The following is an 18,619-nucleotide window of genomic DNA, read 5'->3' as shown; positions in this document are numbered from 1 at the left end:
GTCGTTAAAATATTTTATTATTTACTTTCATTTACTTTATACTAAATTTTTTTTTTCTATAAATATGCAATATTGTAATGTACACAGTTAGGTTTGAAGTATTATAATTTAGTGATATCAAAGGTTAAGTTTTTATACCTTATAACTTCTACTTTTAATTAAAATCACTTATATTTATTAATATTTAATAATTCTTCTACTTTTTGATATTAGAAATAGAAAGCACAAGTTTAACCAAACAAGCACTTATTAATCATGTTTTGCATTATATTAATATATTTTCATTACCATATAAAACAAAAAAAAAAGGTTAAGATCATAAATATATAATACATTCTAAAATAAAAAAAAATATATATATATATAATACATATATGTTTTTTTTATTTTAGAATGTGTTTTGTGTGAAGAAAGTTGACAAATATATATAGAGACGCGGTTAGCGTATCGAAACAAACAAATAATCACAAACTCTCTACGAAAATATTATGTTATATATGTTAAATGTCCTCGACCAAATTTCAACAATTTTCTATTTTGCTTATCAATTAAATTAATTAGCAATACTTTTGAAATTATCTATAACCAAAATTTAAAAGTAACAATCGGCTTAAAAAATAAAAAAATATTTGATATTGTCAAATAATTAGTCTCAGTCTCAATAGACTAAAATACAAAATTATTTTAATGTTATTAAACTCTATTCAAACTTATTTTTGTATCTTTATATTTAAATCGATTTTGTAATTTTAGAAACTATTCAAATAAAATTTCTATCATCAATTTTTTAAAGTACTATTTATAAGAAGAAGTTTATTTAATAAATTTAAGGCCACTTAGAACAAAATATAAATTAGTTAAAGAATTCACTCTCAATCATAAATTTAATATGTGGCATATTTCAATAATTGGAATTAATGTACATATATTCTTTATATCACAATCTCAATAATAATAGTAACTGTGAATGATACTATATTTCAAGCAAAATTATAAGTATTATTCACTTTCTTTATTTAACAGATGCTCTATCTTTTTACTCTTCTATATTTATATAAAATATGTACAAGTAAGTAGTATAAGAAATAAAATTAAAATAAAAAAAGTATCTATAAATTATGAATAGATATAAGGACATTAATATACCATAAACAATATATATGCAGACAGATTTAAGAATGCATATAATATAAGTAAGAATAAAAATGCATACAACAAATATTGGAATAAAAAAAAAAAAAAAGAGGAAAGAAAATTTATATACTCACCATTACTTGAGAGTAATGACGAATGCATTTTTAACGTGAGTTATATCAAAAAGATCATAAGATCTGTTTTTTTAATTTTTCATCGAATGCTACTTCAAATTTGATAAATTTCGCTTTCATGTCTTTACGACGATCAAACATTGATGGCAACAAGTACGTTGATGGAACAAGTGCTCATAATAATGAAGATTGAATAAGTAGAACGAATCTCCATCTCAATTGCCATCCAAGAGAGATGGCATAATCACACACAAAGAGCACACGTTGCCTAGAGATAAATAGTGTAAAGACTTTCTCTCTCTCTTGCTCTTGTCTTTAAATTGAGGGAGCTCACTCCAATAAAGGAAACAAAAATTTTTACACCAAAAAAAGTAAAGATGCTCACAAACAACAAAATGAATGTTTTGAAATATGTGGATTATTAGTTGGTCAATTTGAAAACTGCATAAACACTCCCATTTGTTGACCCCAATAAAATGATGAAAAATTTAACCAAAAATCGAAAAATTTAAAAAAAAACAAAAAAAAAAAACAGACAATCTCCATACATGGAGGTTGAATTATTTTCTTTTCGTTAGAAAAAAGAATTTAATATTACTTAGAAACAGAAAAAATATATTTGAAATAAATATTAAATTTTAAATCTAAAAACATACATGTCTTGGCTTAAAAAAACAATTAAGACATTTTGGAAAAATAAAAAAATTAAAAAAAAAAACAGTTATTTCTCAATCTCCGCGTATGGAGTGTGAATGGACACGTTTTTTTTTTTTTCAAAAAAAATTTGGTTGAATTTCAGTACCCATTTTTTCGCGGGAGCAAACGGCGAGGAAGCCTTCCACATTTCCCGCATTCGCCAACCAATAATCCACAGATTCGACAACATTCTGTTTTTTGTTTGTGTACGTCTCTACGTTTATTATAGTTTTCTCTGCAATTCCTGTAGAAACTGCTGCTTCCTTTTATTGAGGTAGCCTTCTTCAGTTTAAAGGATAGAGAGAGAGAGAGAGAGAGAGTGCCATTGTGAGATTTGGCTACAGGCATTGTGTGATTTGTGGAGGGATCCGCCATCTCTCTTGCAGGAGCGATTGAGGTGGAAAGTCGTTCTAATCGTTCTGAATTATTATGAGCACTTCCTCCTCCAACGGACTGTTGTTGCCATCAATGTCCGGTCGTCACGAAGACATGGAGGCGGGTTCTGCCAAGCCTGAAGAAGAATTCAATGAAGAACTCGAAAACGATCCGGACGATCCTTTCGATATCGCTCAAACCAAAAATGCTCCCGTTGAGACTCTCAGGCGATGGAGGGTAATCAATTTTCTTTGTCCTTCTCTTTTTCTTTGTTGTGCGCTTAAACATTCTTCCTTTTCCTGGCCCCCAGTTTGGATTTATTACTTTATGTGTCTTGTTTATGTTGAATGGTCATTGCAATTGAATGAGATTGGTTGTTTGCATTTTCATTTTTCATCTCTCATCTTTTCTCCATGAGATGCTTTTGATTCATGAGACAAACATGAAAATGTTGCCAACTGCATGATTTATATTCTGGCTAATCATAAAAAAATGATGATTGTTTCTTCTCCAAAAAAGAAAGAATATTCTGGCTGGTGAAATTGTTTAATTTGTAATGGAAATATATTCTCAAAAAAAAAAAAGAAAGTAATGAGCAGTTGGTTATCCACTGAGTCAGATATTTCATCAATCTGATCTGCAGTTTAGTTGTGTTCAAACATGTTATTCAACTCTGAATAATCAAAATAATGATAATTACCTTGCCAATTAGTGGCACTATATTCTATTTGTCAAATTGTTAAGTAAAATTAGATTATCGGTTGAAAATTGGTGAGATAAAAAAAAAAAGACAATTCATTTTTCTTTACGTTAAAAATTTCTGGAAAATAGTTTTTAAATTAAATTGGATATAAAGGTGCCAAGAACTCAATACAAATATATCAGTATTGTTCAATTAGAAAAAAATTAGATAAAAAGTAGAGCTTCATTGAGTTTGAGCTTGAATAAACTCGACATAATCGAGCTCGTCAAGAGCTTGTTTATGACATACATTTTTATTAATAAATTAATAAAACAAATTACTATTCAATATTATAAATATGTAATTACATAATATAATTAGTGTACTATAATAAAGATATTTATAAAAATATTCTTTATTATAAACATAGAATTATATAATATAATTAGTATAAAATTTAAAAAATATATGATATATTTAACAAATAAATAATATAACTAATTTCATAATTGATCAATATAAGCTTTGGATCTGAATAGTTTTTGGCTCGAATTTAGTTAGTTAAACGAGCCCATTCTCTTAGTCTTAAGTTTGGCTCTAGTTCAATTTTGACCAAGCTCGAGACTAAATTGAGCTTAACTGATCATAGTGTTTTATTTCCTTGATCCAAAGTTAACTGATACTTGTTTTGCATGTTACTTGTGGTCAAACTGGTATTTATCATTAAAATGAGAAAGCTTACTCCGAATATTATATGTTTGTTATGCAAACAGGAGTGTTTTAAGTTTGGAATAAAGTTCTTATTTATTTACCTTTTTTCCCTGCAGCAAGCAGCATTTGTATTGAATGCCTCTCGACGATTTCGGTATACTTTGGACTTAAAGAAGGAAGAAGAAAATGATCACAGGAGAAGGATGATTAGAGCTCATGCTCAAGTCATAAGAGTAATGTTTGTTGTTAATCGATATTTTCACATGTATATTTGCCATTCTTTTGTACTTGTTTCGTTTCTGATCATTCGGCACTCTTCCATCAGGCAGCATTGCTTTTCAAATTGGCAGGGGAACGACAACTTGGTATGTCACCATATGAGCATTTGTCATCAAACCTATCTTTTATGCATTTTCTGTCCAAGAATTGAGCCAATATTGGCTTTAAATATACTAAATTTGATTTCCATCGTAAATTGTGAGAAGAAAATTATAAATGTTAGGTAATAGAGTTGAGCCAATTTTTTAAGAGCTTTAGACTAATTGAAAATGACTCAATTTATTGTTTATAACTAATACACTCTTTCATACACATGCTCACCATGTTGAAAGTGTGGATCATGCACAACTACCATTACCTTGTGCGAAATTAACTTTTCAATAATAATAAAATAGGATAATTATGCATTCAAAAACCATCTTGTTCTGCTGCCATGTTAAATAATAGAACGGAATTGATTTTCCCAAAAATTAAGTTAATTGGCAATGAACAAATCTACTTTTTTTTAAAAAAAAATAACAACAAAGACTAGGGATTAATAAATTCTGGGGCAATCTAACGTTCATTTATTACCAATGCTCTTGAAAGGATGGTACTAGATGGGAGATTGTTGACAAACATTCCCTTTTAGTATGCCAAGTAAAATTCCCATTTGAAAAATTTTGCTGGTTGGACTACATTTTCTACATTCTCTTTCGCTTTTGTATAGAGATGAGCTGGCTATTTTTCTAATGTCTAGCTAGTCTTTCTCTTTTTACTTTTCTTGCATTCTTTGTTTTGCTAGAGGATACCTAGCCTTTTTGTCTTGTATTTTCTCCCTTCTCAATAATATTTCTTTATTATCTATATAAACGTAAAAAAATTTCTCCATCCATAAGGTCCCCTATGAATTTAGTCTACTACAGAATTTGATAGTACCAAAATTAATAGTCTGTTTATTGTAAGTAACCAAGTTTCATAATCAAGGTATCTTTAGGAGGAAAAAGTAGTATTATAGAGAAAGGCAGCAAGCCATTCATGTAGAACAGAATGAGTAATTACAAGAAGGATCAGCCAAACTATCTAAAAGGTAACCAAGCTCTTCTCTGTTGAGAAGAGACTGGCCTCCGAACATAATACAGAAGGTCTGGTAACCAGCAATTTTTTATCCTAGAATAGATAAGAACCTCCAAGTGGTTCGAAAAAAATATTGGGAGAATGGGGAATTCACTTCTTGTTTTTATCATCTTGAATGCCATGCTGAGCTAGTTATTCAGAGGGAATATTGCCATTCACCATCCACTAGACCCAAGTTTATTAGCACTGTCTTTACTATTACAAGATAGTGTTTAAACATTTCTGATCTTCGCAGCATAATATCCCAATGATGGTTCATCATGATGATAACAAAAAACTATATTTTTTTAGCTATTTTAATTTGTGGTTCCTGTTTTGGTATTTCAGTCTTATGATCGGGTTTAACGTCAGTCTAAAAGCTATATTTGATTCGTGACAACTGGCATATGAAGCCATCTTGTTTGGAATTTTTAGTTGTTGCAATTAAGGGATTAGGATAGCTATATGAAAGTCATTATCTACGAGTACCATTCTGGCATTGTAGCTTGAGCTCGGCATGCTAAATATAAAGAAAACTAGTTTTGCTTAGACAGAAAGGTGATAAAAAATGTTAACTCTTCATGGATAGAATGTGAGTAGTAGGATGATATTCATTCTTGAGCTAAACAAGTACTTATCATGCCATTGAAGTTTTTTATTTACTTGTTAATTTGTTTCAACTTATACAGTGCTGGGCACAACAGTTACATCTCCAACTTCTGCTGGTGATTTCACAATTGAACTAGAACAACTTGCTGCAATGACCAGGGATCATAATTTTTCTGCTTTGCAACAATATGGTGGTGTAAGTCAACTGTTATCATATTATCCGATCTATGCCAAGTTGCTGTTTCGTTAGGTTCCCTGATGTATTCTTACTATTGCATCAGGTTAAAGGATTGGCAAGTAAGTTAAAATCAAATCTTGAGAAGGGAATTAATGGGGATGAAATGGAAATCATAAACCGGAGGAATGCATTTGGATCAAATACTTATCCACAGAAGAAAGGAAGAAATTTCTTGGTATATAACTTGCGCCCTATGTTTGTCATCCTTTTTGCTAGTCAACTTGCTCACTTCTTTTCTCTTTTTACTTGGCTACAGAGGTTCCTCTGGGAAGCTTGGCAGGATTTAACTCTTATTATCTTGATTATAGCTGCTATAGCTTCACTTATATTGGGAATAAAGACAGAGGTTAGTTTCTGGTTCATTTCATTGCTTGTTTAGATTAAACTAGAAATTCTTTGGAGGACACCCAACTCAAGGTGCAAGTTTGGTCTTATTCATGTGTAAAACATGCTTTTTGATATGACTGAGCATTGATAATACCTTGTGACACCTGGACTTTCTTTTATCATGATGAAAATAACTAGCTAGCCACAAATAAACGATAATTCTCTTTGATGTGCTAATGAACTCCATTAAAATCCAAAATGTGCTAGAGATGGAAATGCATATTTATCATGTTAACACAGATTGTTAATACTTTTTTTATTATCACATGGATGTTTGTAAATTTTCCAACAAAATTTTGGAGCCATCAGAAAAAGTTGTACCATGAATGGAATATGCTGTTTTACGAGCTACCATATAAATTCTATGATAGATTTATTTCCTTGGGCCCTTTCTCCTTTCACCTTTCCTTTGCTATTTTACGTTTGTGCATGGTTTCATTTTTATTTTTATTTTACTTCTAGTTTCTATTATTCTTGAGAGGGGAGGTTCACTTTTCTCTCATTATTGACATTTTCTCCCTGCCCGTTTTGGATATTTTTCTCAGGGTTTGAAAGAAGGATGGCATGATGGGGGAAGCATTGCCTTTGCTGTTCTTCTTGTTATTGTCGTGACTGGTATGAATTCAAAGTGGTTACGTACTCCTTGTTTTAGCATCATATGAGTGCTTTGCAGATGATAAGAGAATTTGGGTAGTTCGTACGAATTGCAATAGTTTCCTCAAAGATCTTTTCTCTGATTCCCCTTCTTGAGAGTGGAATTGGGATAAATTTTGTTGTGGTTTTCTTCTGGCTCCTTCATATAACGTGTTTACGTATTTAGCCTTAAGATTAAAATTTCTTAGAGCATTAGCATCTGATTTTTTTTTCTTGTATTTTGTCTGGCTCCTTGATAGAAGAAACATGTCTGTGGTAAATTATAGGTTAGCAAGTAGGCCTTACTTTATCCTACTATGATCTCCAATTAAAATTAAATCAGTGTCCAGCATTAGCATCTGAATGTGACTTGGTGCAGCATTTTTTGCCTGCTTATTATTTAACTACTTAGAAATGCGATATATGTTTCCTGTTTTTCCTTTCTTAACCTTATCCTTTCATACTCTTTTATCAGCCACTAGTGATTATCGTCAATCTCTTCAGTTTCAAAATCTCAATGAAGAAAAGCGAAATATACAACTAGAGGTATGTATTTTTTGCAGCATGTGAAAGGTCATACTTGTTACATCCTTCAAATTGGAATTAATCTGTTAATCCTTAGTTGAAAATCTTCACAGGTCATGAGAGGTGGTAGAACAGTGAAAATTTCGATTTTTGATATTGTTGTTGGAGATGTTGTACCACTTAGAATAGGTGACCAGGTGCGCATACTTTTTGGAGGTTTCTATTTTGTTTTCAGTGGTACTTAACTTTTTTTATTTTAGCTTAATTTACTCTTTGCACGTTATGCTTAGGTCCCAGCTGATGGAATCTTAATTATGGGTCATTCTCTTGCCATTGATGAGTCTAGCATGACTGGAGAAAGCAAGATTGTAAGTTTGTTTTTCTGTCTATTGAGGTAACTCTATCATATAATCCAACTTCTTTTTGTTTCTAAGCATGGTTTGGCTTGTAGGTACATAAAGATCAGAAGGCACCCTTCCTAATGTCTGGTTGCAAGGTAGCTGATGGTGTTGGTACTATGCTGGTGAGTTACAAAATGTTTTTATACATAAACATATGTGAAGTTTGTAAAGGAAGACATAAACATGTTTTCTTCTTTTAACAAATAGAACCTTGCACTTTCTCTGGTTTTGGGAAGAGAACAGTTGAGCAAATGAATCTACTTTAAATAATTATTTTTAGGTAACTGGTGTTGGAATCAATACAGAATGGGGATTATTGATGGCAAGTATCTCTGAAGATACTGGCGAAGAGACTCCCTTGCAGGTTTTGTCTTTACCAGTGCTGCTTATACACTAGTTACTTACAATAATGTGATAAAGACCTTTATGATTATTTTTTGACAAACTTGTGATAGGTACGCTTAAATGGAGTTGCAACTTTTATTGGCATAGTTGGGCTTACTGTTGCTCTTTCTGTGCTTATTGTCCTTTTGGTCAGGTGAAATTAGAAATTAACAATAATCTTGAAATGTATAATTTTAATATTTCTTTAGATAATTTCACATCTCTTACTGTTTGTATAATTTTATTCGGGCTTTCCAGATACTTTACTGGCAATACAACATTCCCAGATGGAAGGATCCAGTTTGTTCGAGGCCAGACTAGCCTCGGAGATGCAGTTGATGAAGTTATCAAAATTATTACCATCGCAGTACGTCGATATTTAATAAATCTATATATTTAGATTGTTATTAATTAATATTTTCACTAATTCTGGTCTGGTGCCATTCAGGTTACCATCGTGGTTGTAGCAGTACCTGAAGGGCTTCCTCTGGCAGTTACTTTGACGTAAGTTTACGTTCATGATTTTGATGAATGATATCATTTGTGTATATATCTATAAAACAATTATTTTTTCTTATTCGTTGGTTTTACTTACCTTTGAACATGATTAATAACAGTCTGGCATACTCAATGAGAAAGATGATGGCAGATAAAGCTTTGGCAAGTATCAACACCATCACTTCTTTTTAGAAACTATTTATTGATTCTGTCCAGAAATTTTGTTTATACTCAAAGCTTCTACACTTACAGGTTCGGCGACTTTCAGCATGTGAAACTATGGGTTCTGCTACAACCATTTGCAGTGATAAAACTGGGACATTGACGTTGAATCAGGTACATGATACCCAGGAGATTTGATGGAAAAAAATATTTGAGACTTGTCTCACATTTATATCAGCACCATGCATTCATTACATTCTCATAATTGTTAATTAAAACAATATTAAAGTTGTTACTTATATATCATTCCAATTTGTTTGAAATTGTTCAATACTTTGAATCTTGTTGTACAGATGACAGTTGTAGAGGCATATGCTGGGAAAAAGAAAATGAACCCACCAGAGGACTCCTCTCAGCTTCACCCAGCTCTGGCCTCTCTTCTATATCAGGGTGTGGCACAGAACACTACAGGCAATGTTTTTGTGCCTAAGGTAGTTATTTACTTATCTTAATACTGCTTTTTGCAATAAAATGAGCATTTTAATAAAGATAGGAAGCTGCTAAAAGCAAGTATTTATATATTTAGAATCGTTTTGGGCTATTTCCGTTCTACATTACTTGCTTTCCTTCCTGTGAGAATTACAGTCCAGCTCCTGTGCAAAATATAATTTGATTTACATATTATGGCAGGATGGTGGACCTGTGGAAATTTCCGGATCTCCTACAGAAAAGGCTATTCTTTTATGGGCAGTCAAGGTACCTCTTTAGTTTACTTTTTCATTATATATGATTCTTTTCTTCTCTAAAGTTGCTTAAAGCTCTGACATCCTCGTTACAGTTGGGAATGGAATTTGATGTTGTCAGATCAGAATCCTCAATTATCCACGTTTTCCCTTTCAACTCAGAGAAAAAGCGAGGGGGTGTTGCAGTAAAAGGGGTAATGCCTTCATCCTATCTCTGAATTTCTAAGACAATTTTCAAAAAAGGTTATATCAGTATTACTACTGTATGCATTGATGTTTGCAATGATATCAGATGTATTGTTTTCATGATGCTGCAGCTCTTGAATATTTTGTATACTTTAGCGCAACGAAAGTATCAAAAGGGACTGCTATTTGTCTCATCTCCAAACTTTTGATTTGGAATCTGCTAGAAATAATATTATTGTTTTTCTAATAATCCCAGATGCATGTAAACATAGTTATCCTTTCTCTTAAAAGTTCATATGTCATGATCGTATTTCCAGTCAAAATATATTTTCCTCTTCCAGAAAAAAGGAAAGAGGTGCATAGTCTCTTTTATTTATCCCTTCATTTGGTTTATGCCAATGCTGAAAACAAGCTCTACTTTGTCGTATGCTAAGGAGAACAAGTGGTTGATTAATGGCAGGCTAAGTCTGAAGTTCATATACATTGGAAGGGAGCAGCTGAGATAGTTCTAGCCTCATGCACGCATTATCTTGACTCAAATGGTCACCAGCAACCTATTGAGGAAGAGAAGGTTAGGGACAATTCTCTTACGCTGAAATAATAATAAGAAAGGAAATATAACATGCATTTTTTGAGATATGACTATAAATGAAAGGTTAAAGTTGAGCAATGCATCAGTGTGCTCTTCTTGAATTACTATTTGTCAATGACATTCTCAGATATTATTTAAGTAATTGAACAGTGGCATTTCTGCGTAAGTACTGGTAGGCATGAACGTAAAGCAAAAGCAATTTCTATTAGTTGATATACAAAATCATGAAATTACAAAACCCATAGTTTGCTCTTATTTTTAGTGCTAATGTTACAAGTATATACTGCATATGTATATATTTATATACGTAGATGTGTTTGTTTATGTGTAATATGAGTAATTGCTTTTACTTATGCATCTTTCAGCACTGGGATGAACTAAATAATTCTGATATTAGTTTGATGCCTGAGAGGACTGAAAATCAGAAGATATAATATAATATTATTCACTTCAATTTGAATATCCTTACAATGAATTTAGATATTTTTAAAACCCTTAGATAAGCTTTTGAATGAGTTTTTCTTTCTTGAGATCTTTATGTAGGAATTTTTCAAGGCTGCTATTGATAGCATGGCTGCTAGTAGCTTGCGTTGCGTTGCAATTGCTTACAGATCGTTTGAGATGGAGAGAGTTCCTAAAGATGAAGAGAGCTTAGATAAATGGGTTTTACCTGAAGAGGAGCTGGTTCTGCTTGCTATTGTTGGCATAAAGGTACACATCCTCAAATTATTCTACTACTACAGTATGAATTCCTAGTCTGTCATTAATTTTTGTGAAAATATTGGCCTTTTTCTGTTTGATTTGAGTATTTCTAACCATGTATAGAAAATATTTTTTGGAATTATTAGTAGGTTATTACCTAATTGCATTATCATTTATCAGAAAAATATTTCTTTGGCTGAACATGTAGTAATATCATGTTAGTCAGGCCAGCTCTTTTCCATGGATTACTTACTGGTGACCATAAGCCCTGTAGAAGTTGCCCCTTCTCATGGAGTAATGATGTCTTTTTTTTTGCTCATATTTTCATGTGTAGGATCCTTGTCGCCCTGGTGTCAAGGATGCAGTCAGAGTCTGCACAGCGGCTGGTGTAAAGGTAGTCTGCCACATATTTGTTAATTGTCTTTACAGAAATGTTCTTCTTAATATGTTCTTTTGAAGTGTCCAACAATGATGCTTTTGGAGACAAGTTTCTTCTTTGAATTTTTTGCTTATCCTTTTCAACCTCTTTCTTGAGGTCCTTGATATCGATTTCCTTTAACAATGCAAGTTTATAGATTCAATAAATAATTAAATCATGGAGAAATGGCTATTGAGAACAAAGTCTTCGTGATTTGTAGGTACGCATGGTTACTGGAGACAATATTCAAACAGCAAAGGCAATAGCCTTGGAGTGTGGCATACTTGGTTCAGATGCTGAGGCTACAGAACCAAATATCATCGAAGGAAGGGTATTCCGTGCACTATCTGAAAGAGAGAGAGAACAAATTGCAAAAAGAATAACGGTATGATCACAATTTTTTTCTTTGGAAGGGATAGACGTGACATACAAACTAATTCTAAGTGATTAATAGGTGATGGGGAGATCTTCACCTAATGATAAGCTTTTGCTTGTGCAAGCACTACGCAAGGGAGGCGATGTTGTTGCTGTGACTGGAGATGGAACTAATGATGCTCCTGCACTTCATGAGGTTTGTTGTCTTTATTTTCATTCAGTTCATGATATCAGCATTATTATAGCTTTGTTCATAGTTTTGAATGTTGTCGTTAAGTCATCATCTAAAGTACTTTTAGCCTTCCTTATCCTCTTAAAAAGAACTTTATTTTTCTTCTCTATCTTTCAAGATGTATAGTATTTACTTTTTGAAGTGTATTTCACTTTTACCTTTTTATATTTTAGGCAGATATAGGTCTCTCAATGGGCATTCAAGGGACAGAAGTTGCAAAAGAAAGTTCAGATATTATTATTTTGGATGATAACTTTGCATCAGTTGTAAAGGTGGGTGAAAATGTTAGAATTTTTTCTTGCAGATATTATTATATTGGCGTTCTCTATGCCTTCTGCCTGAATTGTATACTGGAGTTTCAATTCCACATGTTCACAGTTGTTTTTTTCAAATTGCCTAATATAATATGGCAGGGTTTCTGCTTTACTTGCTAACAAAGTTACAACAGATGTTCTGGAATGTATTTTTATGTTGTTAGTTCTCAGGACACCATAATAACAATTTTTACCAATCATGTTTACATTCCTTTGATTTTTCTTTTGCTTAGTCAGGTTCTTCTTCACTGCTGTCCTTGAACTTCATGAATAGATATAGACAGTTAAACTCTCTCTAACTTGTTGTGGACAATAGCCAATGCAAACTCTCTCTCTAACTTGTTGCGGACAATAGCCAATGCCTTCTTGTTTTGGAAACAGTGATGGCAGAGAGAAAAAATATAGCCACTTCAGTGAGATTTTTAGAATCTCCAGCTCTATTTGACCTATAAAATGAACAGTACTTATTGACAAGATCATTTATTTACTAACTAGGACCTACAAGAAGTTGTTTGCGAAGTTATTTTTTGTGAGTGATTGATTTTTCTATACTGTATCCTTCTTGTTTGCTTGTCTTCCCCTATTTTTCTCACTGAAATTCGGAAAGATTTGTAGTTTCTTACAAAGATTATTTTTACAATTTCTTTGAAGGTTGTCCGCTGGGGACGTTCTGTATATGCCAATATCCAGAAATTTATACAATTCCAGCTTACTGTCAATGTTGCAGCTCTTGTAATTAATGTTGTGGCAGCAGTGTCCTCTGGTGATGTTCCTTTAAAAGCAGTACAGGTTGCTTCTCTCTCTCTCATATATTTAAATTTTCTGAGATGATTATGGTTAAAAATAAACTTGATACTGCATACTGCAGACATTTTCATCCTTGGAATGGGGGGAGAAGCAGAATGGTTAATTCAGTGGGAATAACTGTTTGCTTGCCAAAGATCAATAGCATGTTTGCATGGGGAATTTTCTAGGTTTATTCTATATTGACCCTAGTATGGTTTATTTATTTGTTTATTTATCTGTGTTACAGCTACTCTGGGTTAACCTTATCATGGACACCCTTGGGGCACTTGCACTGGCTACTGAACCACCAACAGACCACCTTATGCACAGATCACCTGTGGGCCGAAGGTCTGAATTTATGAGCTTGTTAAAAATATGCTGTATAACTTGAAATATACTCTATATATGTATTTGATTGTCCTTATTGTTGATGGAGCACTCTGATTCTATAGGCTTCTGCTTTTAATGGATAGACTAGTCATAAACTGACTTTTCTTTTTTTATTCCTCCATATTTGACTAGGAGAAAGACTCTGAAAGAATACTTGTCTTTTTTATTTCAAATGTCTGAACAGGATGGTATTTGATTGTTTGGGATGACATACTATTGTTTTTCTCAGGGAACCGCTTATAACAAACATCATGTGGAGGAACATACTTGTACAGGTATATATTATTGTCCTCTTCAGGAGGTTGAGTTATTATTGGTGTGTACATGCCACCTAATTAATGAAATCTATGAATTTCCAGTTAAGTGACTATTATCTATCTTTTTACTTTGGAATTATAGGCTATGTATCAAGTTGCGGTCCTCCTTGTGTTCAATTTTGCGGGACTGACTGTTCTTCAATTGAATCATGACAACAGAGAACATGCTGTTGAAGTGAAAAACACTATGATTTTCAATGCTTTTGTCATGTGTCAAGTAAGTAGGATTTTTTGTACAAACTATTTCAGTAGAGATAAATACCAAAACTTGGGAACGAATGTTTTCTAAATCATTTTTCATTAAATTCTTAATTAAAGAGTAATTTATATTCTTCATACCCTAGAGTTGTATTAATTTCATCTGAGTTTTTTTCTTTTCTGGGATCATTCTAATGCTCAGAGCATGTATCTACTGCCTGTTTAAATTACAGATATTCAATGAGTTCAATGCTCGAAAACCGGATGAAATGAATGTCTTTAAGGGAGTGACTAAAAACTACCTCTTCATTGGAATTATTGCAGTCACATTTATCCTCCAGGTGAGCAAAAACTTTATTAGTTTTTGGGTGTTCGTGATTTTGCATATTACTTGGTCTTGACAGAGCTGATCCTACTTTGATCTGCAGATTATCATTGTTACATTCCTTGGAAACTTTGCATCAACAGTCAGGATCAGCTGGAAACTATGGCTTGCTTCAATTGGAATTGGTCTCCTCAGGTTGCTTCAAATTTGATATGCATCTTTTCAATTTCCATTTTTATTATTTTAAAGATGGTTTTTGTTATCTTGTAATTAAAAAATAAGTGAGAATTGCAAATAAATTTGACAAAATTAAGTTAGGCAGTCATATAAGTTATGCTGACAGTCCTTCCTTATCGTCTCACAGCTGGCCGCTCGCTGCAGCTGGAAAACTGATTCCAGTTCCCAAGACTCCAGTTAGTGTGTACGTGAAGAAGAAATTCCGGCGAAACAGAGCTGCGCGGAATGCCTAACTCTGGTGCGTTTTTGGTAAACAAATTTTTTATTGAGGCTGCAATATGAATGGGGCTCAAAGCTGCTGGGGATGCTTAAAGAATTTCTCTGGTAGATTGAAATAATATAAGCTGCTTTGAAGATTTGCCACACAGCTACCAGACCTAAATACATACATACATACGGCTATAGATTTTACAGCTAACGAACTTTGAAAAAGAATCAATTTATCAAAACAGTTATATTGTTTGTAAACTTTATTGTATATTCTGTTATTAGTTGATGCAATTGTAAAATTTAATTGCTTAAATGAAACTGTTTAGGAGTAGAGTGATTATAATTAGGTGTTGGCTTTAAGAGGACTTAGCATAAAATTTTGAAACCACTTATCACATGAATAAGCTGAAATCAAACATCATATAGTGTATAATATTTGACTATTCTTGGTCACCCTTAAAAACTTTTAATATTATGAATTTTCAGATATGATAACTTATGAATGTAATATATCTTTTTCCTTTCATAATTTATTGATTTGTAATTTATCGTTATACGTCAAATATTTTAAATTTTCGAACTTCATAATTAGTTTTATAATTATTTTTTATTGTTAAATAAATTATGTCTTTTTTAAATGAAATGAACATAATTTTGAGGAAAAAAGATTAGAAAGCATAATTTATCCTTTTATAAAAAAATTTCTCAAATTTTCTTCTTACGGTTTACTTAGGCCTTCAAAAGAAAATTCTTTGTTCATTTTTCTTTTTAATCCTTCTAACTTTTTGAATGTGAAGTTGCAAATCGAGCCTGCAACATGAGTAACAGTAAAATCATATCCTGAATTAACTTAGTAAAACAACACATTATGCATGAGTAGAAAAAATGAAACTGTGTACAACAATGCTAGAGTGTGATTGTGCAAACATGTTATCAACCTTAATTAAAATATGATAATAATATGATAACGAAACAGAAAATAAATAAGAGGAAAACATAAGAATTTCTCTTCTAATTCACCAACCCCTCTCCACTCGCCATGTAATATTCCATTTTTTTAAGGCTAATTAATTTATTAAAATTAAAGGAATAAATTAGAAATTAGAAGATAAATTAAAAAAATGAAAAAATATTAAAATACGTACAAATAAAAATAAATTCAATAAAAATATAAAAATAAATTTTAAGTTTTTAAAAATATAAATAAACCTTTAAGGACGAAAACTGGCAAAATCAAAATGTTTAAGGGCCTTTTGGACATAAAAATAGGGTCCAGAGATCTGAATGAAAGAATTTTCAAGAGACTGGATCCTTCTGTAATTTTTAAAAAACAGAATACGTCAGAATGTAACGTGTCTACATGCGTAACAGACTTTGGCTGCGTGGTTGCCACGTGTAGGGGATCGCCTATATGGCGATCTGCGTGAGGGATCTCTATCATGGTAATCTGTGTGCGAGGGACGATCAGACTGTCCTAATCTTCTCACGCGTGCCTGATCACATGGTAGGAATGGTTTCCAGCCTATATCAATTGGATGGCTCAAATTGAGTCTTAAATGGACGGCCAAGATTTCACTGTTTGGAGCTGATCCAATGGCTCCCGATTCAGGGAAGCTGTTTGCGGCAGCAACTGCAAATTAAAGGGAAAAAAAGAAGAAAAGAAGAAAAAGAAAGGAGGAAAAAAAAGGAGTGAGAAGGTAGAAAGGGACCGTATGTGGTGGTTACCACAAGTAGGAGAGAAGAAGGAGATCGCGGAGCCGCGATCTCCACTGGGAAAGAAGAAAGAAGGGAGGGAGAGTCGAGGGAAGGGAGGAAGAAAGGAAAAGCAGACGTGTGCAAGCGGCCATGGCTACAAGTGCGGAGACGTGTGGAGGTGCACATGAGTGAGAGAGGTCATGAGCGGCTTGGACTGCAAGCGGGGGAGAAGAGGGCGCTGTATGCGGCCCTGCTCGTTGTGCGAAGGCCTGTGCAGCTGTGTATGCACTGTGCTTCGTACACCAAGTAGAATTAATTGTTTGTTTTTTCTGGTATCAATTTTGTTATCATTTTTCTGTTATAACCAACTACATTTAAATTTTCTAGTTTAGCCCTTTACTTTGTATATAAATAGCATACATTCGAATATCAATATACATAAATCAAGAGAATTTTTCTTCTCTAAATTCATTGTTTATTTCCTTTTCTAATACGGTATTAGAACTATAAGTTCCTACCATTTTCGCTGCACCTCATTAAGCTACTATGGCCAGAGGTGGTGGTGGCTCCTCATCACAAAATCAATTTCAGCCGTTGATGGCATTTTCAACCCAAAATTCACAGACCACCCAAACCTCACAAAACACCCATTCAGATGAAACCCATAACCCATTTTTTCTTCATAGCTCAGATCATCCTGGGCTTACGTTGGTCTTTTACACACTGGATAGGAATAATTACAACACTTGGTTGCACGCGATGTGCGTCGCTTTGAACACCAAAAATAAATTTAACTTCGTGGATAGATCTATTGCTCAACCGGCTGAGATAGATCCTATGGCAGGGGCGTGGTTCCGCTGCAACAACATGGTTCTCTCCTGGTTTCTCAATGCCGTGGCAAAAGATATAGCAGACATTCTCCTCTACCTTGATAGTGCGCAGGCAATGTGGGTCGACCTCCATTACTGGTTCCAACAAAGCAATGCCCCTGGCATTTTTCAGCTAAAACAAATGATGAATAGCTCAGTTGTAACAACCCCGGAAAATATAAAAAAAAAAATGAGTATTTAAATATATCGAATGCGGAAGCGAGATCAAAATTTCAGTTAACATCCCTTACACGAAAAACAAAAAAAAACGTACTTAAAATATAAAAGGTTAAACTAACTAAGAAAGAAAACTCGAAAATAAACTATGCGTATGACTACAGAGTCTCTAGGCATCCCCTTCGTCGTCCTCCTGCGGAACGGGCTCGGGAACCATGTCTTCCTGATCTGAAATGGTTAATTAAGGAGTGAGCTACACTAGCCCAGTAAGAACATCACGATATCTCACCGTCACGGAGATAAAGGTGGGTAGAAAACCACAAAAAGACCAATGGAGCATAATTTACAACAAACTCGTTTATTAACATGAAAACCTTTACCATCTACTTACCTTGGTGGAATTTATGAAAACAATATGAGAAAAACAATAACATCATCATAATCATTGAATAATCTAAGCTGTAAAACATAACACTTATCACGCCTCTTGTAATTCAATCATTGTACAACATATCTCTTTTCTCATTTACCAGCCTACTAGTATCCGTGGGGGTCCATAGGGGTTCCGCTACCCGTTAATCTTTAACATTCATAATCAGTTTCCAGGGCCGTCCCCATACCCCGTCCGGTATGGGCGCCAAAACCATGAACCTCAATACCCCGTCCGGTATGAGGGTGAAACGGGCCGTCCCCATACCCCGTCCGGTATGGGCGCCAAAACCATAAGATCTCCATACCCCGTCCGGCATGTGAGACCACAATCCCGGTAGGATTCCCTACGGACCCGGTCCGTCCACCATCTCCCAGGATATCTAGTCAGGCTAACCCCATCATACAATTATCAGTCTACACAATCTTTCATTTTCCTTTTCCTCAATAAGCATCATCAATTCACATACAAACAAGCAAA

At 33.4% G+C, this 18,619-nt stretch overlaps 1 protein-coding gene across 1 annotated transcript; it reads left to right on the top strand.

Annotated features, from left to right (window-relative positions):
- The first annotated feature begins 2,078 nt into the window (after positions 1–2,078).
- ACA9 (autoinhibited Ca(2+)-ATPase 9) lies at positions 2,079–15,314 on the top strand. The gene is made up of 33 exons (XM_022040235.2): positions 2,079–2,576; positions 3,849–3,965; positions 4,058–4,097; positions 5,796–5,911; positions 5,997–6,128; positions 6,210–6,299; positions 6,886–6,955; positions 7,449–7,519; positions 7,612–7,695; positions 7,789–7,866; positions 7,950–8,021; positions 8,180–8,263; positions 8,355–8,437; positions 8,542–8,650; positions 8,732–8,787; positions 8,901–8,943; positions 9,034–9,117; positions 9,297–9,434; positions 9,634–9,699; positions 9,782–9,880; positions 10,333–10,443; positions 11,008–11,175; positions 11,501–11,560; positions 11,805–11,969; positions 12,039–12,155; positions 12,365–12,463; positions 13,157–13,294; positions 13,539–13,639; positions 13,911–13,956; positions 14,081–14,215; positions 14,430–14,537; positions 14,625–14,716; positions 14,886–15,314. Exons 1-33 carry the CDS (start codon positions 2,394–2,396, stop codon positions 14,989–14,991), a joined length of 3,261 nt encoding a protein of 1,086 aa, XP_021895927.1. The 5' UTR covers positions 2,079–2,393; the 3' UTR covers positions 14,992–15,314.
- Positions 15,315–18,619: the final 3,305 nt, after the last annotated feature.

Source organism: Carica papaya, chromosome 5 (assembly GCF_054855325.1).
Source record: "Carica papaya isolate Zhongbai chromosome 5, ASM5485532v1, whole genome shotgun sequence".
In the NCBI taxonomy this organism is placed as follows: Eukaryota; Viridiplantae; Streptophyta; class Magnoliopsida; order Brassicales; family Caricaceae; genus Carica; species Carica papaya.
This window is presented reverse-complemented; position numbering and strand designations above follow the sequence as displayed.

What these genes read in the sequence shown, in the direction of transcription:
- ACA9 (XM_022040235.2), top strand. Translation starts at nt 2,394, where the DNA reads ATGAGCACTTCCTCCTCCAACGGACTGTTGTTGCCATCAATGTCCGGT. An exon ending in GGCAGGGGAACGACAACTTG is followed by an intron (nt 4,098 to 5,795) that starts GTATGTCACCAT and finishes CAACTTATACAG; the next exon opens with TGCTGGGCACAACAGTTACA. An exon ending in TTCCTTTAAAAGCAGTACAG is followed by an intron (nt 13,295 to 13,538) that starts GTTGCTTCTCTC and finishes TCTGTGTTACAG; the next exon opens with CTACTCTGGGTTAACCTTAT.